Source organism: Oreochromis niloticus, linkage group LG1, assembly GCF_001858045.2.
Source record: "Oreochromis niloticus isolate F11D_XX linkage group LG1, O_niloticus_UMD_NMBU, whole genome shotgun sequence".
Taxonomy (NCBI): Eukaryota; Metazoa; Chordata; class Actinopteri; order Cichliformes; family Cichlidae; genus Oreochromis; species Oreochromis niloticus.
This window is the reverse complement of record NC_031965.2, coordinates 20,014,839-20,039,884: the sequence shown is the minus strand read 5'-3', so window position 1 is coordinate 20,039,884 and position 25,046 is coordinate 20,014,839. Positions and strand designations below refer to the sequence as shown.

At 41.6% G+C, this 25,046-nt stretch overlaps 1 protein-coding gene across 1 annotated transcript; it reads left to right on the top strand.

Annotated features, from left to right (window-relative positions):
- The first annotated feature begins 932 nt into the window (after window positions 1-932).
- Window positions 933-24,817, top strand: lmo1 (LIM domain only 1). The gene is made up of 4 exons (XM_005466989.4): window positions 933-1,816; window positions 14,948-15,161; window positions 22,420-22,545; window positions 24,034-24,817. Exons 1-4 carry the CDS (start codon window positions 1,795-1,797, stop codon window positions 24,137-24,139), a joined length of 468 nt encoding a protein of 155 aa, XP_005467046.1. The 5' UTR covers window positions 933-1,794; the 3' UTR covers window positions 24,140-24,817.
- Window positions 24,818-25,046: the final 229 nt, after the last annotated feature.

Below are 25,046 nucleotides of genomic sequence, written 5' to 3'. Positions count from 1 at the left end.
TGCATAGTTCATCCACTGCAGACTAGTGTTAAAACAGAACCTATAATCAACTCAAAACCGGAGCAGTTTAGCTCGCGCTTCGTCATCAAAGTTTTATCTCACAGATAAGCTTTCACCACGGCAAAGTTACTGAAAATGTGCTCCGAAACAGTTTTGAATAGAAATTGCATTATTATCGCAATTGTTTATTACAATAATTTGCTTATATGGGAGCTAATGATGATATGCCTGGAGGAGGTCTGTAATATGTGTGCAAAATGTAACAGAAGGCAAGGACAGACTGAGCGAGCTCACACCACAGACAGCCTGCTGGCTGCTGACGAACCTACATTATTGTAGCTATACTCCACTCTACTCTCCTAAATGGCTAATCTTTGTTGGATCTCACCCTTAATTGGTTAACAGTCTCCGCAGGGCAAGTGAAAGTGGTGCTATTTAAGGCTCCACCATGAAACAGCAACACTTTCATCTTGGCAATAACAGGCAACAATTATATTACCAGATTCGAAACTGAACCTTCTATCTACCCACTAATCAAAAACGCAGCCCATCTGTTGTGCTGTCTTTTGAAACGACTGTTTATCTGCAGCCTGTATGATAACTGTGTCTGGACACTAATTAACTGCTAAACAGACCACAATTAGATGCTATTTCTATTAAATTCTGCAGAAGAAAAAAAGTAGGGAGAAGGGGGAAAAGAAAAAAAAAAAAACAATGAGCGCGTTTTATGTTTACTCAAACTGTACCAGTGAAGCACTATTGCTCTCCTTCAATGTCTCTCTTCCTCTCTCCCTCTCTCTCATTCTCCCTGAAACATGCACCCGCGTGCGTGCGCACGTGCATCAATACCAACTTAGGTGCATGCGCGCTCTCCTTCTTTCTCCCTCTCGATCGCGCACATTCAGACTGGCAGGCGGACCAGTTACATACACGCACACACACACATACACACACTTTCCCTTAGCTGTGCTTTTGTGTTTTGTCAGAATTAATGAGAAAAGTTCCCTTGCCCTAGGGGTAATTAGTGTCCTTGGAGTTAAATAAGCTAATACTTAGACACCTCTGGCACAAGCAATTATGTTTGTGTATTGAATAATTGATTCAAAGAGGGGGGAAGGGCTGCTAATCAGATCTGAGCATAATGAATTGATTTAATTAACAGGGGAATCCGAGGGTCTCTGGAAACTGCGCGCATTTATTCAGTAGCAGCAGAGGCGAGCGCGGCACATAAACTGGGAGAGAGGCGGCGCGAGTTTGCTTTTAGCAGTTGTCAGATTTGCAATTGGATTTGTTTGAATATAGTTGCCGTTTCGGAGCAAATGAGAACGGGAAAGAGAGAATATTAAGAAGCGAGGAGAGCTCAGCCGTTCAGTCTGAGCGTCTGATCCGACCGTGTGTGCACAGTTACAGATAGGCGACACTAGATTTGTATCGCTTTTCATTGTTTTTGCCCCCCTCCTCCTCTTTTTTTTCTTTTTTTATTCTATTCGCATGGAATTTATCAAGAGCAACCGACGCTGTTTGATCGCTATTTGTTTGCGCTGCACTTCAGTCCGGATAGGGGTTTCTCGTCGTGTTTATCGCCGTATTCCGTGTGTGAATTATTATTGATAGGAGGGAGAAAACGCGCAGACGGCAATTCATCTTTCCAGGGTTTCGGTTTATCGAGGCGTAGTCTAGTCAACCGCGCGTTTCAAAGCCATTTCCAGGAGAAGCTGTGAGCACACCGAGCGGTGCAGCCTGCTGGAGCCGAGGACGGATCGCCCGAGGAAGGACTCCTCGTTCCTCAGGACGATGGTGTTGGACAAGGAAGAGGGTGAGTAACGTCTACCACCGTAGGATGCTATAACCTAGGGAGTAACACGGCAAACTACTGACATTTTACACGCTGAGTGTTTTTTCCCCGTCGCCCCCCGGACCCTGTGCACCGGCAGCCTCCGCTTAACGCTGGCTTTTTCAACCCCATTCAGTCACGATGGGGTCCGGGCGATTTTTTCTCTTCCTCTCCCCTCCTTTTTTTGTTAACTAACAATATCGTATGTGCTTTCTGTACCACGAAGTTGATGCGCTCTTCCACAAAAACCCTACAAATGCCAAACTGCAGTTCAGTTAGGGAGAGTTTATTATAAACGGGATTTGTTTGCAGCTTTTTTTTGTCTTTCTTTTTTTTGACGTGTGAGCCAGAGTTTGATGATACTCCACACAGACTGCAGTGCATGTGGCTCCTCTTTTCTTTCCTCCTCCTAAGTGCTTTTTGCGTCTGTGAAGTTGGCGAGGCAGCCCTTTGACATCACCACGGGATGGGAGATGACAGCAGAGTGCTTTTAACTTGATTGCAAATTATGGATAGCGCCTGTGCAGCGTTCGCTCACTTTCCATCCAAATAGGCCTACTTGCATTACTTATCTATTTCAATGTATTTAGGTTAATGGGTGAGGCAATCTAATTAATTTTAATTTAAATCAAATTCGCCTCTAATGACGTCCCATTTTGGATTAAGCCGATGTTGAGATGTGTGCAGTGCATCCGTCACATTCGGGTCTGTTTAGTGCATATGCTCTGAACACATTTGCACAACCTGATCGAGATGAACTAAAAACCAAGTAGGTGTGTGTTGCATGTCTTTATTCTGTCACTTCTTTAAGAGTATTTTGAGGTCGATTTGCTGACAATACAGACCACCTGCTGGCATGCACGCTGACAGCCACCACAACCATAAAACACTTCTTTTTTCCCCGTGTGTGCGTGTGTGTGTGTGCGTGTTATTTCTCAAAGTACGGGATATTTCTCTTGTACACTCCAGTTTATGCAGGGCTCCTCCTCCTCCAAAAGTAATGGATGCATCTGTGACCCATTATTTATGTTTGAAAATGGATCTTTCATTCATCTTAGAGGAGCATCCTTTCACTTACACATCCAAAAACCAATAAAAGGACTGCGGTAGAGACATAAATTGGTCTGTCTGGCTGAATCCATGTTGTGCTGCTAATGTACTCAAATTAACTCAACTGTAAATTGTCTCCTTTGGATGTCTGTCTTGCTAAAAGTTCCCTATATGATTCATGATTCAGATTGCTTTTAACAGTTATTGGCTAAGCAATATGGTAAATGTACAAGGTGATGCAAATGGCATTAGTGGGAAAGGATGCACAGGAGCATGTAATGCAGTCAATACTACATTAACTACTGATGCCCAATTACAGAACCAGGGAGAGGCTTTTAGGAGCATTAGGACTTGCAGAAAAGCTGAGATCACCTGCTGCTCATTGCCTAAAAGCTTCACCCTTTATTTGCTGGGTCCAACCAGCAGCTCCAGCATTTTGGCCAGGTTGTCAGCAGAGCGGCTCGGGTCTGGTCTCTTTCTCTATGATGCCTCTTAGCGTTTATTGGCTCCAAAGTTATAGGCTTGTCAATTCAACCTTCACGTCTAATGTATCCACTTAGTGCCTGCGCAAACAGATGCGCGCGTTTGTGGCAGTGGAGGTGTGGGTCTAGGTGGCCACATGTGTGTTTATGTGTGCTTGCTCTGCATTGTTGTTTTGGTTTTTTTTGTTAGTTTATTTGTTTTTTGTTTCCTTGATTGATGTACTACTATGCCCGTGTGCGAGTCGCCTAAGTGTTCATATTTCAGTCCGTACGCGGCCTATAAAACAGATCATCAGTGTGTCTGTTCTCGTGTTCAAAGCCAGCGATCCAAGTTGGCAACAAAGTAATGATGCTGCTTGTTTGGCAGACCGTTTTTGAACTCTGACTCCTCTTAGAAAAGTCTGCAACAATTTGTGCTGCAAAAGCAATTACCAGAAACGAGCCTCTGTGACTGATACCAGTTCTTTTCCCACTGCACAAGTTTGTCACGAGTCGAAAATGTAAAATAAAAATTTGTGACGCACCCCTGTCAGCTGTCATTGAAATACTCGTTCTGAATGGTTTCATGTCGGATGCAGATACCTGTGGATACTGTGTGTAAACTTAGCTCCTTACTCTCAGATGATTAGGTCATTATCCTTGTATGTATATTATCTAGCAGAGCCCTGAGTCTGGGAGCACAGAGGACGACTGCAGTAGGAACACAGGCACTGCTCTGTGAAGTGACCTAATATGCAGGTTATAGTGGGCAATGAATAGCAACATGTACCAAAATATTCACTGTCAACATTTTATTTTACCCTGCAATATGAGGTTCCAATTTGCGTATAATTTGAGAGGGGTGGAAAAAGCAACTCAGCCGTTTTCTCTCTTTCTTCGTACACTGCAGGAGAAGAAAGTGGGTCCACGCTGAAGGCATCTTTCTGCTGAACATTACCATAACTACAGTATACTCTTTACAGACCTGAACCAAAGGGCGGGGGGGAAAAACAGGAGAAAAAAAACCTCCAGCTACTGATAAGTTTCCAGTTACCCGTGCTTGTTAATTTAAGATCCTGTTATCAACCTGTCCACTAAAAATGTGTACATTCATAAAGCATGTGATTGAAAAGCTGTGCTCCAGATGAATACAGACTGGCGATCTTTCTGTCAGCTGCTGTAATAAAACTTGGGCTTCGGGCTCCGATTTTTATTTTGAAATAATAAGAATTGCTTCATTCTTTACCAGTGTTACCATGGTAATACTGTCTTGTAGCGATGTTATATTGATTTAGAAAGTGGACAGTAATATTTCTTTTCTGTTATTTGCTTTCTGAGGGTTGATTTCTAATTTCCAGTTGGAGATTACTTTTATATGTTCCTTAAGTCTTTTCACTTTTACAAAGGAATGCAATTTGCTCTCTCGTATTTGCTATTTTCTCAGCTTATTGGTTTGGTCTTACTTCAAAATTAAACTTGCCCATTTCAAATATTGAAATTACATCTGGTTTTGGTGCTCTAGGGCTTGAACAATATTACAAACACATTGCTTCGTTTGATATTTCTTAAGTCAGTACAGTTTTTTTTATTTTTTTTATTAAGCTTTATTATAGGCTCCTGCATTGCCTGTATTGAACTTTTACACACAGTTTGTCAGGAGGCGGTTGAGTATTTGAAACATTTACAAGTGTAACGTAGTGCTTTTTTAAATTAATTTTTTATAAATATGTAACAAAATGGTACAAGCAACAGTCTTACACCCTCACTGTTTTGGCTGTCCATGTAAATCATTTCACTTTATTCATTTTAGCTGAGCTCAGAAGAAAAAAAAAATGCACACAAAATCACATTAATACAATTTTCAGCTGCGAGTGTTTAATTCCATCTAATCTGAGCCTGATCTTACAAATGCAGAAGCCTCACAAGAGACAATTTCGTCTGTCACCACTAAAACCTCTAGATCCCTATCAGTCCTGATCGTTTCATATTTTACGAGTGCGGGAGATTTGTATCACTTTCCATGATCTAAGTGGAATTCAAAGAGACTGAACTGAGACTTAAGAGACGCGTGTTAGCGAGCGCGCCCACCTGCCTCCGATGTAAATTGCTGCACTCATCAGTGTGGCACACAAACTCAATTATGCACTCTTGAGCTGTAAGAGCATCCCTTTTATTATTGCCAGAGGCCACATGCTAGCTATGTTATCATACAAATTCTCACAACAAGATCTGCTGCCACCACATGCATCACAGAGAACAGACCATCCCTGTTGTGTTGTCCCAAGTCTGACCCCCTTTTTTGTTTTTGGCTTGTTTTTATTCACTTCAAAAACGATGTTTTCAGCATCAACAGGAATATTGTGAGACTGGTGAGATTCAGCCAGTATAAAATGAGCAGGACCAATGCAGCATTTTCCCAAATCTGCATATATTCTAACAAGCTGAGATGAGTCACAGACACTGGGGGAAACCTTGTGTCTTAGTGCAAGTTCAGAGGCAAATGCAGAAGAATACATCTAAAAATATTAGATGAGCTGCTTTACTGGTGTCAACACTGATTGAATAACTAACACTATACATGCGTATACACTGTATATACGATACTGCTTCATCTGTTTGAACCTGTTGAAAGCAAGTCTCACTGCTACCTGTCACCGTAAAGCCGACTCCCTCCAGCAGTTATTGACTGCACTCATGTTTATGTGGCGAAGGGAAAAAAAACGATACACTGATGCCTCTGCAAACATACATGCACACACTTCCTGCAACATCTCATCAGTTATTTTTTTCCTGTTGTTGTTTTGTTTTTGTTTTTTTTTAACATGAAGTTATTTATTCACCTGTTTACCGGTTGCATGCTCACGGCTGGTGCTTGTGTCGTTCTGCACTCTGTAAAGCTCATTCTTTGCTCGCTGAGAGAAAGAAAAATCATTTCTCCTTTATTCTGTCATCATAGGCTTAGAAAAGGAAGACAGGAGACATGGGAAAGACGAATGACATGCAGCAAAGTTCTTGAGATGAGCAGATGTCAAAACTACAAAGCCACCAACTATCGTTCTTCAGCAGCTTTGCTACAATGGGGGGGAGAAAACGTAAATGACATTTGGAAAGATTTTAAACCTGAAATATAAATGGATGTTTATGTTTGTTTGATTACGATGGTGCGTTCTGAATCATGTTTGACCCGACTCTCGAATCTTATCAGCCGCTTAAGGCTTTCTTGTGTCATAAATCAAACTAACCTACATTTTATTTAAACCCTCCTGATTTAATCCCTTGATGCATATTTTTAAAAGTGTGCAGACATGTGTTTTTTTAATGGCAAAACCCTATTCGGAGATTTTAAAGAATCTATCAGCTATATCAATATGACATATTGATTACTACTTACTCCTCCTTTTTACTTTGATATTTATTAATGCTTTCTGCAAAGGTAACAAAGAAATCCTAATTGTGTATATGTGTTATTGTTTGGTTTGATCTTTCAATCCTTCATCACACTATCTATGAGCAAAAATCCAGTCATACAAATTCATGAAACCGGATCTCAGATGAGATAAACCTCTGCCACTGCCCTCACTAAAAGTCATCAAAACTGGCCAATCGGTGCTTGGAAATCAACAAGGCGTTATTAGCTATTAGTTATTAGTTTTTGCCGTTGTCATATTTCCCGTTTGCAGAAACCCTGATTGTTGTACATTTTCATCAGTCTCTGGCCCTGCCTGTGTGGATTTGTTTCTTAGGGTGTTAGTGTTCACTGGTCAGTGAAAGAGACTTTGTTCCTGTAAGTGTAAGGAGCAGCGCAGCCTCTAGGGGCTGCTAGCGGGGCTTTTAAACTTTCAGACTAACTTCACTCCACTCTCAACTTCTGAAAACAGATTTAAGTAGATTCAAGGTTTCTGAAAAATTTGTTTTATTCTTTCTGGGCAACTTAATTTTTGTCATAAATTTGCCATAAAATTTTTTGTTCTAATGTTTTACACAGCTTAAAATGACACGTATTGAAATACTTAAACTGATGCTTGAGTTTCTTTTTTATTTACGCCCAAAACATCAAAATTAAAAAGCCCCTTATAGCTGATTTATAGCATGAAATAGAGGAATCCAAAGGAAAGGAGGGTGGAGCTGTCACACTTTATTAAGATATTGCAATTATCTTGTTGGTAAATAGAAGAGCCTGGGGTGCCTTCACTTAAAATAAGAGCCAACTTGCTGAGAGCTAACCCCTCATTGGTTGACCTTTAGTTAATAAAATCTTAAATAGCTAATTAAAGCCCGTGATTAAGACAGCCTTTTTGTTGCCCCTTAGAGTTAACAGATTAGGCTTTTGATATTGACTATCTGAGTATTTGCAAATACAGCTTCTTATCAAATAATGCCATTTGTGTGTGTGTGTGTGTGTGTGTGTGTGTGTGTGTGTGTGTGTGTGTGTTTTCCCAGTGAAGTTAAAGTTAAACCTGTTCCTCAGACACTTTTGGCCCCCGTTTCAATCACATTACCTTTCATTTCATTTTATTACATTTCATTTGACCAGCCATTTGATTTTAGCCAGCAACAGGAATTACTCCTAGAGGGAATGGCATAGCTCTTTTATATTACGGGGTAATAAAATAGTATTCAAACGTATTCATTAAGACCATTTTCATAATGAAACATCAAATATCCTCTATGGCGTTTCCCTTTTGAGAGTTTTGGGACAGGCCCGACTTTGCGAGACAGCTTCTTCATGAAGACCTCTTTCTCTAATTGTGCACCCAACCTCCCTCATTATTTACCCCATCAGGTGTGGGAGTAGGTGCTTGAATGACATTAGAGGCCTGTGCTGCCAAATAACTGCCCCCTGTGGGGAATTTGCATTATTCAAGATTAAAGAACCTCACATAGTGCACCACAGTATGGTGTTCCTTCTTCCCTTCCATTTTCAACACACCGAGGACCCTGAATGGCACACCTGTCTCCTGGCATATCCTTTGAAATAATAAGTGTGCAGTAATTGCTGGGGAGTGGGAAGGATTTCGTACATCACTTCCTGACCTCATGAGTGACACAAACTTTAGAGGGCTCCATTTTTCCATCTCCAAATGCATTTTTAATGTGGACTAAAAAGTGTTTGTGCATTCTGTTCCGGATGGCGGAAAGTGGCTGTGACGGGTCTAATGGTTTGATTTCTTTCTTTCTTTTTTTCTTGACAGGAATCAGAAAGTGGCAGATAAGATTGCCTCTTCTATAAAGGTTTAAAAGTATCTAGTTTGACAATATATAGATTTAAAAAAAAAACTTTATTCAATCTCAAATGGAGACTCTGGGGGAAATGTCAGTTGATCTTGTGCCTACTGTACTCAGCTGAGATGAAGATGCATTCACCTTCTCGATTATTGACGGCTTGCACTTAAATGAAAAGCTGCGAAATGGCAGGTTTCGAGAACTAAACACCTTAGACCAACGGCAGACAAAGCTCAACAGTGAGCCCACATGTGATTGGCTGGATGAAATATCAAATGGTCTCCTTGATCTGTCAACACTGACAGTCTTCCTTCTTTAAGACCTCTCTTGGGGTTTATTTGGAGTAAAACTGCACGATCAAACCATGGCTGTTTTTTGTGTCTCTTCTCCTCCTCCTCATTCATCTTAATCCCCCACTCTCATTTTCTTTTTCCTCATTCTTTCCCCCTCACTCTCTTTCTGCTGTTGACAGCTTACCTTGCAGAGCTCTAATCTCAACCTACTACTGAGCAACCAAGTGTTGGAACAAGTCGCCTTCTGTAATAATTTGGAAACTCTGCCAGTTTCATGTCTTGAAAAAAAAAAAAGCAGCAATGAATTTAATTAGAAAGCTGTTGCATATCTCTGTGATACATTTCTTTTAATTAACCCCATGTGAATAAATTAAAAATAATAGGGGGCTGAAAAGTGTGGAAAAAAAGCACCCTAATGAAGTTTTCCGTTAATTGGGATGGAGTGTGCAGCCAAACCACAGTGAGTAGTGAGCACCAGGAGCTAACAATACCTTCTGTAAGCCTTTAGAAAAAGGGCCTAGGGCCTTCGTGCTGACTTCAAGTGTAAGAAATGCACCTCTGACGTGATGGAAATGACCGTAGGCTGGGAGAAAAGGCAGCCCTGTTCCAGGCTGCTCTGCTGAGACTCCCCATGCCGCGCTTGAAGCTGGGCCAGTGTTATTGCAGCCCTAATGTGCCTGACTCATTTGGAGCGGATCAGGAGTAATTATGGTAGGGAAAGTGGCTGCCGACCGTGGGGGTCAGGACACTTGTAACATGTGAAAAGAGCAATTATTCCAGGAGACAAAACCCTCCCTTATCCTGGGCAGTGCCAGGGTCAATGCAAGGGACGGCTGGGCTCCGTTTCAGCGGGGCTTATTAGCCACAGCAAGCTGCAAAGTTTGAGAGAGTGCATCTTGTTAATGAACAGTCCCCTCCTCAACTGCACCAGCCCTGTCTGCTCTCTCCCACTTACTGTGGGTGTTAATTATGTCATAATCATAGCATGCATACAGTCCCAGAAATCACCTCACAGACCCTAGCATTCATACACAACCATCTGGAAAAGTAGCATGCCGCACGGTAACATAGAAGGCTCTTAGAGCAAATTATGAGAGGGGGGAAAAACAAAAAAACACAGCCAGTATGAAATGTAATATTGACTTGGGCCTAATTCGAGAGAGCATATGCACGTGTTCATGCATATCTCTTCTTTTGCTCCTTGCATATGCGCCAGCTAACGATAGGCACATGATTCAGTGTTCTTTATTTTGTTTATCATTCAGAATGTGCTCATCACTCTGCTTTCGACTGACATGTCTATTCCAGCTGATATTATTACCAGATGTCTTGTATTTTGTCTCGGAGATATAAAAACATGTCTACGGACTCAATTACAGCAATGATGGAAGCTGAATGAAAAGGGGCTGATTTATGCGCACAATAGCAAGACATCTGCATGAGATGCCTATTAACCTCAGTGGCAGACACCTTGGCCCAGGGACAAATTTTATTTTCCAATGCCAAGGCCACAACACGGCTGAAGCACAAAACACTTGGATAAAGAACTAGACCAAAATCAGCACAGTAAGTTTTGAGTTTTTTCTACTATTCTTCACTTTTTCGAGCTATTTAAGCTCAGTCGCGTATCGTTTGTAACTTCATGCAGCAGTTTAAAGACTCGGTTAATAACCGGCCCGATGTCTTGTGCAGGAGTGGTTTGAATAAAGGAGAGGGTGGTGGTGGTGGGGATAATGACACATGCGCTTGTTCCCGATAAATGCAATCATTTGCTAATACAGTATCTAATTTCCCCCAGCATCGCGCTCTGTGTATTCACCACGCTGGTGGCTAACGCGTTCTTATTTAGTGCAGCTGGGAGTTGGAATTATAGGGGCCCCCGAGAAGAGGCCCACCCAGGGCCAGCTTCCACTTCCTTGAAAGACCACCTCCCTCCCCATGTGTCAGGAAGGCTGAGCGAGTCTCATCAAGATCCTTTACCTCCCCGTGAACCAGCAAAGTCTGCATCGCACCATGGCGTCAGAGCTTTTAATTGATCAAAAGACATTTAACAAACAGAGAAGCAGATGTAACTGTCCTTTCTGCCATTAAAGGTTGAGTGCCTGTGAGAGCAGCTGTTCCACTGGGAGTGTGTGTGGGTGTGTGTGCATGCACAGCAGTAGACTAGTGAAGGGGTGAATTTGTGAGTTCATTTCCCTATCAAATGAGACAACTGGCTAATCAACATTAAAATTATATTGTTTTAAAGCTATTTCTGATATGAAATCAGTTTAGTTCTTTAGTGAATAAACATTTACTGTCAAGTTTTCTTTTTCTTTCATTGTAAATTTAATATAAGAAGAAACAGTGCTGATTTTAGCGGGTGATTATTCAGACTAATATTATCATTCCCACACCTTTACGCCCACAGAAGCTGATACAAGACAATAACCAGTCTTCCTTTTAGTCTGCATGAAATGACACAGCATAGCTGATGGTGGCTCCGGGATTCGTATAAATTAGTGTATGCGGAATACCATTCAAGCACCTGCTCACTTGTTTTAAAATAGCAACCAACACTTTAATGGTAACGATGGGGAGGGGAAAGGGAGTTTGGGGCAAATTGTAGGGTTTTTTTTGTTTTTTTTTTTACAGGTTTTCCCATGTCTGTGTGATAATTGTATTTTTCCATTTTCCTCCCCTGTATTTCCTTGAGTGCTCCATCCAGCGTATTTTCTTTTAAAACCTTAAATATATCAGAAAGGTTAGTGGACTGATGTGATTTTGTTGATAGCTCTACAGATGGAAGTGTAAATGGGGTAACAGAAATCGGATGCTATCTATAATGGGAAATACATGCTTTGACAGACTGCTTGGCTTGAGTAAAACTAACTGTACATATTCCTGAAAGATACAATCTTTAAAGGGGGGGAAAAAAGAGGGAGATGACAGGCATTTTCACACAGTGCTAATGGCAAATTAAATTTCTCCTCAGGAAGGATATTTGGCAGGCCAAGTGCTGTCTCTCCACTTTGAGGGGTAAAATGCATCCCTTGTTGGAGAATGAATCGTGATGTGGAGAGGCATGCTTTTGGTAACATCAAATGACACTGGAAGGTCAGTGGCACTTGTATCTGTTAAATGGATTGGATTAAGTGGAGGCTGCCTCCTAGTCTGCTGCTTCCTTTCATAATGCAGCTTTTCTTTCTGGGAGGTGGCAAGCTTCGGAGGGTCTGTTCTACTCCACCGTTTCACAGAGCGCCGGGAGTGGTGACAGGTGCAAGAAAATGTCTCATGGCATTAAGGGAATTGAAAAGACATTTACTTTACACAATCATTTTTTTTCTGTCACCGCTCTTTGTTTAGTAGGTTTTAGCTACTGCTTGCTACACTACTATTAAAGCCGTTTTCCAGAGGCTGCTTTGGTAGAAGACATCAAACTTGTGTTTTTTTTGGTTTTTTTCTTTCCCCCTCCCCAGTGTTGCTGCAAGGAAGAGGCATATTGGTTTCTTGGCAGACATTTGACGTTCCTCTGCTGAGGTGTCTTTCTTAGTTAGGCCTAAAGGACCGGGACATATGCATAAAGAAACAGAGAAACCTCTGTGACATGAAGAAACAGTCTGTTTTGTCACCTTAATGATGCCGAGAAGCGTTTTATTTAAAAAAAAAAGTGTTGAGCAGCACACAGTAACTCCATGACGGGTTAAGCTTTGGCCTTTTCAAATGTGATGTAAAACACACGCGATATGTTTAAGGGAAGTGTTGCGGGTGGTGGTGGTCTCGACCAATTACGAGTAGCCCTCCGGAGGTGGAGGAACGACCTTTTTGTATAATTAGTTCTCTTATTTAAAGCAAAGATTTTGAGTAGAATAACTAATTAGGTGTCATAAAAGGCAAATTAAAGATTTTTGAAATCCCTGAGGGAAATGCAGCAACTTCTATATTTTTCTTTGCACAACCTCTGAAACACACACACACACACACAGGCATTTTCTCTCTCCTCATTAAGACTGTTTTTAGTTCTGTAGAAGCCTGTCAGGCGAGCACTGTTGGCATACCTGCAGAGAGCTCCCCTAACAAGCCATGAAATACAGGTAGAAGAGTCCGCCCTTATCCAGTGTGGCTTGAATTTGAAGCTTTTTAGCTTCATTTACACTGAACATTGGTATTTATAGCAGGTTTTGTGATCCTAATGCGGCAGCTTCAAGGGGTCTGTTTTGGGAAGGAGGGAGACGAGGGAGCTGGAGGGCAGGCAGAACACTAATTGATGGCTCACATCACCAACACTGGACCAATTAGCCTCTCCTTTCTACTTCTGATAAAGAAATAAGACGGCTCAACACCACCAGAGCACTTACTGACATATAAACCAAAGTCATAAATTTGACTAACAAGCCCTGCTATTCCCTCCACCTCCTTCTTTAAAAAAGAAAGGGGGGGGGGGGGGGGGGGGGGGGTGCTATTTGTATTACAGTCATAGCATTATTGATGTGCGGATGGCCCTTAAAAAATTGCAGCGCAAATCTGGATCCAATGAGGTACTTTGTGGGTCCACTTGCTTGCGTGTGAGAGCATGTGAAAGAAGGAGAAAAAAGGCAGGGAGAATGATAATGATTTTCTGTTCCAAAGAAGTTCTGCTGAAAAGCGGTGTAAGATTTCTGTGAAGGAGAGCGAACTTGACAGATTGAGCCGAGAAAAACAGCGCGGAGCGAAGCAGTCCCTTGTTACCAGCTGAAGTTGTGTGTATCGCTCAGTAAACTGCAGAAGTTAAAACGGATCCAACTACAGGATGACCTTATTCACACTTAACATAACACAACTACACAATATGTCACACGTTTGCATACTTTCATCCCTGAGAAACACCTGTGTGTGTGTGTATATATAAAAATATATCGGGTTTGGACCGCATGCACAACTCTAAAGTGCAACAGTGACATTTCATATAAAACTCTGTATAACCCGTCTTTAAAATGGGGCCCTTTACAGATGCCCACACATACAAAATGTTGGCCTGACCCCCCATGTTGCAGACTGTCCAGTCTTTTTTTTTCTTTTTTCGAGAGAGAGGGGGAGAGAAATGTGTTTTGAAAGTAGAGTGGCAAGTGGCGTCCACTGTGTGTTCTTTTAGATGGATCAATAGCTCAGTGTGTGAGAGAGTGTCTTAAGAGCTGTTGTCTTGTGCTTTCAGCTGTGGCAGACCTGTTAGTGCTACAGAGGGGAGCTGCGCACCCCTGCCTCTGTACCAGCAGTGGCCTGAGGGGGGCTTTTAGTCCAAACACAAATGTCAACCACACATAGACTATTAGTGTTTAGTGCAGTTATTAAATGGACTTTATTTGTCCTTTAGGAGGCTAAAAGGCGCACTTAAAGGGGACCTGCGTGACAGCAGGGCAATTTGCGAGTTTGGTAACTTAGGCTCGCTCATTGCAGACACATGAGTACAGATAAGTGTAAAAGGAGGAAAGGCTGTAATGCTCTGAGCAGGGAGCACTGTGTGTGTTGGCGATTTGTGTGCGCACACACACACGTGTGTATATGAGTCCGTGTCTGTGTGTGTGTCCCCGCGTGTGCTAAAAGGCACTTAGGCCATAACATATCTCACTGGGGTCTGGTAGCAACGTTTTTGTGGTCAGAGGCTTTTTAAAAGGTTAATGTTAATCTATACCAAACAAAGCCCACGAGGAGCTTTTACAGCTGTGGACAGTTGAGTGAAATGGGCTTTGATGAAATGATAGGTCACTAACATACTACGCAGCTTGTTGTAAATACCTCGGTAAGCAAAATAACTCTGAGAACTACCTGAGACGTGCTCGGTCCTCTGAAGCCTGCTGCCAGTGATCATGTAACTTTTTGTATTACAGCATGTTCTTAGTGGAACAAGTAAGTCGAGGCTTTGTAGTCCAATGTGACCTGTGTGCCTATCTACATGGAAGAATGTTTTCTTTAATGCATATGAAGCAGGTAGGCAGTGTGCTGTGGCCGTGTGCGAGGCCAGGCTTAGACGCCTCGAGAAGCAGCCAGCTTATCAAAAAGAGAACATGAAAAGTCACTCGTGTTCCCGGGCCGTAAATCACGCGTGGCTGTTTGTCTCCTTATCACTACAGGTGTGCCGATGCTCTCCGTCCAGCCCAAAGGGAAACAGAAGGGGTGTGCTGGCTGCAATCGCAAGATTAAAGACCGCTACCTGCTCAAGGCCCTGGACAAATACTGGCATGAGGACTGTCTCAAATGTGCCTGCTGCGACTGCCGCCTGGGGGAGGTGGGCTCCACCCTCTATACGAAAGCCAACCTCATCCTCTGTCGCAGGGACTACCTGAGGCAAGAAAGACACACAATCACCTTTCTCCCCTCACAACAAGCACAAAAGCGATCTCGTTCCAAAAATTGTGTGACTCAAAAGGATCGCACAGTTGTTGTTTTTTTATTTGTTCTTTTTTTCTTCCCTCCTCTCTTTTCAGTTTCTAATATAAACCTCCCGGTAGGGTTTGTTGTGCTTTGTCGGTATGAGTCGCGAACACTTTTAAAATCAATTTCTATCAGATAAGGTTGATGCCTTATTCTTTTACAGAATGTATATAGGTCAAGGCTAATGTGTTTTGCATAAGGAGAAAAATATGGGCAATTTTTGGAACACCATTTTTCCTTCTTCCTCTTTTTTATTTAAAAAAATTGTCCACAAACACAAATCACAGTTCCAACATCTACGATAAACCACGTGGATACCCAACCATATATGAATTTCTTCTTTACATGAACAGTGAACTAGGCTTCTGTCATGAAGACATGTTTTTGGTTGTATCAGCACTGTAGGCTGTGAGAAACCTCCAGGCAGGCTTGTTGCTTCACCAGTGCTGCCCCCCCCACCCCTTCTTTCTGATACCCCTGCCATCTGCTTGTTAAATTAAACATGACCATTTCCTGGGCGTTAGGTCACATTCCCTACCATTTATTTGAGGGGGAATCCCCCTGGGGCCGACTTAAAGATGCCGGTGCCCTAGGCCCCTCCTCCCGAAACACCCTGCCCTGCACCGTCCTCCCCCCTTCCCCTTTTCTCCATTTTCCTTCTGCCTCCTTGTCTCACAGTGTGTTCACTTTTATCTCTTACTGCTACCCATTTAAGTTTTGATTAGTTTATTCCAATTTAAGATGGTAAATTAAAAAAGAGCAGCATCGCTTAAATAGCCACTAAAATTCAGCACAGAGAGCTTTAATCAACCTGGCTTTCCTCTACCTCACTGATGCCTTTTAATGACATTTCACTTTTATTTCAGCTCTTCCTTCGACCTGGAAGAAGCCTACAGCCCACTTGAGAGGCGCTTAGGGATGTTACGTTGAGATAGGCCATTACCATCCATCAGTCCCCACCCACAGTTAATGCTTTTAAGATGCAGTGAGAGGTTGACTAAGACCTGATGTTGCCCCCAAAAGGGGCAGATGGTGCAGATGAGGTAATAATAAATGGGCAAATGACCGGGAGAAGGCAAAAATGATGAAGCTCAGAGTTTCACTTGGTAAAATACATCAGCTGAAAGGACAGCAACCTCAACCCTGAAGCCATAAGTGCCTACTGGCACTGTAAAGGGAGAAGGAAAAGCTTTCTCGCACATTAGGCCACTAAGATGTAGAGGTCACAGAAGGGATGAAATGAAGAGAATGACATATGGAATCAAGAGTTAGGAATACTAAAATAAGAATAAAAAGGACGGAGCTGTAGAGAGCTTCCTGTGCTCCTCTGCTGCCCCAGATTGTCTAATGAAATCCATCCCACTCGCCTGCTCTTCAGCCTGCGACAAATGCAGAACACTTAATGGCTGAGATGCTTGAGATGAATTCTATTATGGAACAAATTAAAACCCTTGCCTTGCGTATATAGAAAAGAGGCAGTTTGAGAGACCAGAGTATTTGAAAGTAGGTGATGCAGTCTCCATGCAGCGCCGGTTTCCTTTTCATTCCTTCTTTTCTCTGTAGTAAGACGAAGGCTCTGCTCACCTGCAGTAATGAAGTTAAATCTGTACACTGAATTAGCCTCCCGCACTTCATTAAATACAAGCAGTGGATCAAACACACTTTGGTTATTTCCCAGGGTTTGGAACCCTGCCATGCTCACATTAATTATTATAGGAGCTCCATCTGTGATTGTCCTTCAGTGGCATTAGCAACTTATTGAATGCACCCACACTTTACTGAATATTACACTCCAGCGCGCACACACACACACACACACACACAAAATGCACACCTCAGCCAGTGTCCTCCCGTGCCCTTCAAAACCATGCACCATCAAAAAGTTTAGTTTTAATCCACCTGATGTCAGTTCCCTGCATCGTTCTTTTTTTAAGCAACTTCCTTGTAAGAATAGCAGCTTTATTAAGCATTTTCTTTATTGTCAGTCTCTTGGTGAAGTCGTAAAACCTTTAACCCCTCGTATATATAGTGATGATACGATCATCAGGACATGAAGCTAGAAATAATTCAATATTCTGTTTCATATATTAGAGTGGACATAATAGTCAGCCACTTATCAAAATGTGGTGTAATTAACTGTAAGAGGAAAACGTTTTCAAGATAATGGACATTATAAGTTATCCTAAAACCAGCTGAATAGCAATGGGATGGAGGATGGCTCCACGTGGATGTGACTGTTTTTCAGATCAGTCTTCTTCTTACTCCTTGAGGAAGTGAAACAGTCGCTCTTCTTTTTCAGGCGAGATAGATCTGTACAGAGGTTTACACTTTCAAAAAAGACACAACTGTTGGGGAAGGTCAGAACACGCGACGCATGCATTAACAGTTTTCCCTTTTATGAAATCTGACAAACCCTATGCAGGCAGGGAAGTCTCAAAGAGCTCAGAGAACAGGTAGAAAACTTCAAGAGCCACAGCCCAATCTGAGAGAAGCAATTCAGAGAGGCAGATGATGCACTGTAGGAGCTTTAAGGGTTTGAAGTTAGCAAAGCAGCGAGTTGAAAGAACTAAAGAAGGCCCTCTTTTCTCTAAAGACCCATTGTAATAACTCAATAACAGAGGAAGGAGAGCTCCTTTATGTTCCTGCCGTCCAACTTTGCTCGCAACATCCCACACCAGCACACAAAGTTACATTTTTAGCTACTAAATAGGAGCTCTTTTAAGGAGTCGAGAATAGGCTTCATTCCCCTGCACTGAAGATGGTAGAAAGCAGGGATAAGGCAAGTATACAAATTCTATAAAGTTAAGAACCTAAAATGCAACTTAATTGTTTAAAAACCCAAAGTCAGCATGCATATAATTAGACCTAAGCCTTAATAATGATGGCAAGTGATCCAAACAAAGCCTATAATCTTGAGATGGTGAGATCAGAGTAATGTCAGCATTGTTAAGCAGGGACACACATTCTCATCTCTACGTGTCTACAGATACAATTTAAGGTGTCACTCATCACTGTGTATCTGAATGGTGTCAATTATGGTCATTAAATAACCCACAAAATGACTTTATTGATAATACAGTTTGCTGCATATTGTACTGCAGATATATTAAGGTTTTTTAAGCTTAGATTTATCAGTCTGACATATTTAATTATAAATTGTTTAATCTCTGTTTGCAAAGAACACATTGAAAACATCACAGTGTGTGTTAAAGACATGACGTAGAATATGGAACGACAGCAGTGGTACAAAAATGTCATTAACATTTTCTTACCTTGCCACCCCATATTGCAAAACTATGGGGTGGCAATGCTATTATACGAATTTGCATTGATCACCAACTTCTCCAATGACCTGTGAACTCCAGCTGTGTTAGAGTAGCACACACAAACCACTACTTGATGCAAGTGTGACAAGCACAACAAAAGCACTTCTTATTGTAAGGTAAAGACCCTACAATAATACAGAGAAAACCCCATCAGTCAAACAACCCCCGAAAGTGGAAAGGAGAAGCTCCTTTTTAACAGGAAGAAACGTCCAGCAGAACCAGGCTCAGGGAGGGGCAACTATCTGCTGCGTAATTAAGGGAGGATTCAGGGTCACCTGACCCAGACCTAACTGTAAGCTGAAGGCTCTGCCTCCTATTCTACTTAGGAAACAAAAGTAAGCCATCAGTCTGAAAGCAAAGTGCTCTACTTGGTTAATGTGGTACTATGAGGTGGTTACGATGAGATTCGGACAGATTATTTAAGAGCTAAGGTTACTGTTCATTGTTGATCTTTTCCACAAAGATTAAGACTTAACAGTAATAATTGCAAAACATCAACAATAGCAAATTTAGCAGGATGCTAGCACATCGTTATCAGAACGTAACTTGTATTTATACCTAAAAGCGTTACCACTTCAGTTTCAGTTCTGCTGTTACTGCCAGTAAAAACATTTTAAAGTTTGCAAAAACACAACACTCATCTAATAAGCACATCCAGCTTGCTTTTACTTATACTGCATTATGGCATTTAGAAATCCATATGAGAATGCCTCACAGGCTGTGGTGAGCAATCCAAATCAGCACTTCTAACCCTTTAATCCATTTATATGAACCACAGAATTGTTCAATTTTAAAAGAGGGCTTCTTGCTACAAACCCTGCTACAATACCGATGATTGATCAGCAAAGCACACAGGCCTTGGTGCATTACAAGCTGGAGAAATTTGCCAGTCATAAATGCTGAAAAAACGGTGTTGATGTTGATTTTTTTCTTTCTTTTTTTTTTTTACACTTTCTCTTTAGAGAATATTGATTTATTTAATCCAAATGACCAGGGAAATTGAAGTGCATGAGCCACTGCACTCCTACAATACGGGACATGTGTCAGAACAATGCATTCGAATTCCTCCGAAAATAGTCTATTCAAACAAAAAGAAAATCTACTTTAAATGAAATGAATTAATGAACAAAACCCATTTACAGCTTATGTTCGTGGAATGCACTGTTTGGGTGCGGTGAAGCATGCCAAGTTTATAAAAAAATGACGGTTAAAATTAATGCAGTTTCTTGTGGTTTTATATATGTTGTAGTATACATGTTGTGTATGATTGCACAGTCCTTGATCACACACAATCTATACTTTAGTACAAGTTAAAGGTGACTCTGAGTAGCTTGCGTCTTCATTTTTGTGCGAATATGTTGGGATCTGTTGGCTAACACTGCATTTTAGTATGAAACTCATTACTTCGGATGCTCTGCTACAGTGCTGTTTCTCTCTGACTGCCTTTTAGTTTCATAGGAGCAGGAAGAAAAGAGTATAATGTGTGTTGAACAGTTCACTTAGCCTGTAATCTCCTCTTAGCACAAGGGGCTCAATTAAGCCATATGTTGATGCCACATTATAACCCAGACACATCAGCTGTTGGCTGAAGAACAGTATGAGTGGGACACAGCGATTACCGAGAGCACTTTTTTGCACTCTAACTTCTCTGTGCCAAATATCTGCCTGCGATTTCAAATCACAAAGCTGATAAGGAAATCAGGTTACCATGAAAGACTATTAAGACGATTAAGACAGACCGGTTATGAGAGCCGTTACCGTCCTTCCATACTGAAGGCCTCTAACCCCTTTTTTGTGCCATTAGCAGAATACTTTCTCACTGTGGAGTTTGAAAGACGTGGGTGTTTACCAGGTTCTGCAGGCTTTATGTTGTAAATGTTTCGTATCCAACGGCGAGCTCAAATAACCCTCATAATAGAGTGGAAAAGAGGTTATACCCACACTATTTGAATTACTGGTTTGTGGAGAGTATAGATATAGCCGCAAAGTAAAAACTAGCCACAGATGTGACACGCTGCTCTGACTGAAGGCGGAACTTGGTGTCAGGAGCAAGCTGGGCTTCCCCACCAGGCGTTTTCACAACCTGTATGTATCAACTGAGCACCATGTCTGCAGCCCAGCAGGGTGTAATGGAGATGGGTTAGAATAATCCTTCTGGCTGCTATAGGTGTGTGCATGTCAATTGCTGTAAATGACCAAGGCTCTCTAGGCTCTTTTATAGCCTAGGTTCCCTGAGGGAGAGAAAGGACATCACTATGACCTGCTCACTACATGGAAGAGTCTCTGAATGTCATGATGACTCTGGGTGCTCTGGAGTTTTCTCTTTTTTTTCTCCAGGTAAAAAAAAGAGAGAAAAAGGGTTAATTTATAAGCTGGAAACTCAACAGTTCACGGTTGCCAATACTTGTGCTTTGTCCACACAAACTCACTCATGTCTTGTAATATGAATGCTGGAATAGTGTGATAACAAGGTCAGGTTCTGTAGCACTGGTATTTGCTCTGTTTTCAGATCAATACTGAATGTGTGAGATTGCAATTTTTTAAAGCTGTTTGGATAAGTCTTTGTGTCTCTCTAAAGAGGAGGGGAAAAAAACATTCTTTGAGTTACAGAGCACCCCGTGGGTGGCAGATGTCTACTGTATGAGAACATTCAGTATTTTTTTTTTCTTTTTGTTACTGAAACAGTAACCAGTTGTAACAATGTTTCAGTTTAACACCCTGTGAATCCCTCTCATGGAACATAACAACCTTTCTCCCTCTGTTTCTGTCTTTCCTGCTCCTCTGGGGCAGTGGCCCCTAATTAGAAGCAGAGCTGCTGGATAGACATTTTCTTTAACAAGGTGAAAGCAACTGAATGGGACTCGCATAAACGAGGCAGAATATCAACACGGAGACTCCTCTGTCTGAGCTCTACAAGTTTGGGGGGAAAAAGTGTTTAACATACTGTTGGAATGACAATCTGCTGTTGCCTTATCCCCTCTTGCAAAGCTGTGAAGCGGTCCTTTTCCTGCTGCAGAATATATAAATCTATCTGTGCTTCAGAATCTCCAAATTAAACATAGGGGCAGGCGCTTGGAAAATGAAAATGTAAATCTGACTGGGGAAAGAATTTGAGGTTCCTTTTTTTTTTGGCTTTGAGGAGATCTACACCAGTGCCTTCTTGCTGTGTTTGTGACCTTTATCATTTGGCTCCTATCTAATAAGCCCAAACAAGCCGCAGTGAGGTTTGAGCAGTGAGTCTGTTCACTGTAAAACATTTAGTTAACTCCTCAAGGTTACATCTACCATCACTGTCTCAGGTTCTTCTCTGAATGAAAGAGGAAGACGGAGAAAAGCGAGAGAGCGACGGTTTGAGCCTGAATCCTTGTAACAGAAATCTTTTTGAACTTATGACTACATTATAGAGTGTAGCCTCTTGTGCAAAAAAGATCCAGCTGGATTTGGTTGAAGACAGACTCATTAGGTAGTTTTGTTTTGAAAGAAGAAAACTTTCAGCAGTTCAAATGGTTTGCCTCAGACCTGTTTTCGTTGCTTTTGCAGTGTGCGAGAGGGAAATTCTTTGAAGAAGGAGATTAAAACCATGTGATCATTTTAATTAGATCATTAGCCAAGAATTAAGATCTATGTTTGTAACTCTCATTAACAAATATACCGACTGGATGCCAAGAAAGATTTTTGCATTCAATTCGATTTTCTCTCTTTTTTCTGTGAAAGCCCCCGTTTTTATTGAACTTCTTTCTTTTACATTTCTTGCTGTCATTTTGCTACGTGTTTGTTTGCTCTTTTTACTGCATCTAGGTAAAGAGAAGGTGGGTTAATCTCTGTCTGTGCGCTCTGTCTTTCAGGCTCTTTGGTACAACGGGGAACTGTGCAGCCTGCAGTAAACTGATCCCAGCCTTTGAAATGGTGATGAGAGCCAGAGATAATGTTTACCATTTGGACTGTTTTGCCTGTCAGCTTTGTAACCAGAGGTAAGAATGGGGGTCATAACTGCACAACAACATTGCATATTTAAGAAAAAAAACACACACACACAAAAATAGGGCGTTAAAATGGCCAGTGGCTTAAATATTGGAGGCTCTAAAAAAAAATCTCAGGTGGAAAAGAAATTTTATATTTCATTACATTATTGCAGACCACAGCTTATAATTGGTGGTGGTGGGGGGAGTAAATTGCGGTTGGCTTGTGTTGCAAGAATCAAGGTTGCATTGCATTTGTAATGCCCTGCTAATTATTTTCTATTATGTCACGCTGCCAGCACTTTGTCCTTGTTTGTGGCTAGATCTGTAAATCTTTTAAGCCAATGGGATGTAAAATTAGCTTTTGTTCTCATTTGTCCGAGGAGGCAAAGGAGCCACAAAAAAAAATAAAAAATGACGTCCTCCAGATTTGTGCTGTTGCACAAAAGAGAATAGACACAGGTGTGAAATGGCGTTTTCCTAAGGGATAGGAACTATTATAGAATTGGAGCAAGCACAAAGCCTACTGTATGGTATGATGTACACAGAATATGACATAGCCAAATATTGCTTTTTCCCATTAATATACTGTCAGTAATGGCACCTCTCTGAAAGCAGAACGTCCTTTGCATGCTTGTCAGGGGTGCTGTGACCCTGTTCCTCCACACAGCACAAGCCCATTAACCTTCTGCAGACCAGATTCAGTTACCATAGTGAACACCTGCTGTAAGGGAATTATGACTGCAGTCTCTCTTCTCAGCTGGCAGACACAAAGCCAGGTCTCATCTGGCACAGTATTGCCACGGCTGTGACCGTTACCAGCTTTATTTACTGTGTTACCAGCCTGGCACATTACTAAAGCCAAGCCATTTTCAGCTGTATTCTTATCTTCACTCCCCTTCAGTCACATTATGGAGCTGTGTCCACTGTGTCACACAAACAAACAGCAGCACACAGAAGAACATCAGTGGGGCAGGCTGCTATGTGTTATTTTTCCCTCTCCAACTGACTGTGAGACTTTAGAGGAAAAATGTTTTCGAGCACTGGAACTAAACTGGTGTGTGAAAAGCTAACCCCGTGGCAGAGTTTCCTTGGAAACTCTTGCGGCGCCACCGCCGCTTTTGCCAGGCCAAGGAGAGCTGACCTGCTTTTCATTGGGTGCCAGCGCATGTGTCTGTTTGATTCGAAACTGTTTAGGGTTTTAATCTACTTTTATTTGAAGCCACACATTTTACGATGGCCATCAAAACAGACTCTGAATCTGGCGAGCCGCGGTCTCGGCGCATGAGGTAAAATGTCTCGAGCCAAATGTGTGCGATCAAACAGAATCATCAGTACCTGCTGATCCTAAACGCAGCGTTTTCACCGCCAGAGCACAGTCAACCAGTCAACAAACACACACCACTTTGTCGTGATGCCAGCATTAATCATCTTTTTTTTTTTCGTTTTGTTTTTGACAATGTTTTTTTTTTTTCGCCTTTTGTTTTTGTGTGCCAACAGGTTTTGCGTCGGGGACAAGTTTTTCCTAAAAAACAACATGATTTTGTGTCAAATGGACTATGAGGAAGGTCAGCTGAATGGGAGCTTTGAGACACAGGTCCAATAGTTGGACCCCGACGGCAGCAACAACCGGCTCCACACGTTACACACGAGATGGATGTTCCGCTGCACTTGGAAAAAAGACAAGCGTCTGTCTGCTTGCCTGCAATACTTTTTAAGACCCCTTTATCAGTCCCTAAGGACTCTATTGTAAATGTTAAACTTTTTGCCCCTCCCACACCCCCCCCTCAACACTGAGCAGTTACAAATTTTGATGTACAGTTGTGCCTGCTTAGCTGAGCACTGTATTGCTTGTATGTTTTGTGAAATTTGTTTCAGGTTTGTTTTCTTTTTCTTTAAGAAATGGTTCACTGGAGGGTATGTACAGTCTGTTTTCTCTGTATATATAAACTGGAACATTTATTTTATGAAATGTAATGCAATTTTATTACTAGTGTGAATTAAAGATTCTTAAATGTTCATAGTGAGTTTTTTTTTTCTCTTACCAAAAACCAAAGTTGTTGTTGGAAGGAGTTGGCCCACGTGTTGATATGTAATCATGTATCAGAAAACTGCAATGCTGTAAAGAGCCCTGCAGGCGAGAAAAAAAAAAAATATTTGAAGTCCTCTTTAAAACATGATGCAACGAAACAAGTTTTATTACATTTTGCAGAGTTCTGATGGAATTAGAAATGCTGTTTAAAATGAACTAAATAAGATTTTATTTGGAATAAAAGAATGCTTCTCCAAAACCGTGTTGTTGTGAGCGTGCAGGTGTCATGAAAGGGGGCTGAGATAAGCTGAGCTGCTCTGTGTGATTCATGCTTCACTAATTGCCATCTGATTATGAGGGTGAATTGGCCTGGAAATGAAATGCAACAGCAAATAAATTAGAGAGAAAATAAATGCTCATTGAGTTTGAGCTCATTCAAACTCATCAGCTACACAAGTGCAGAGCTGTATTAAAGGGTACT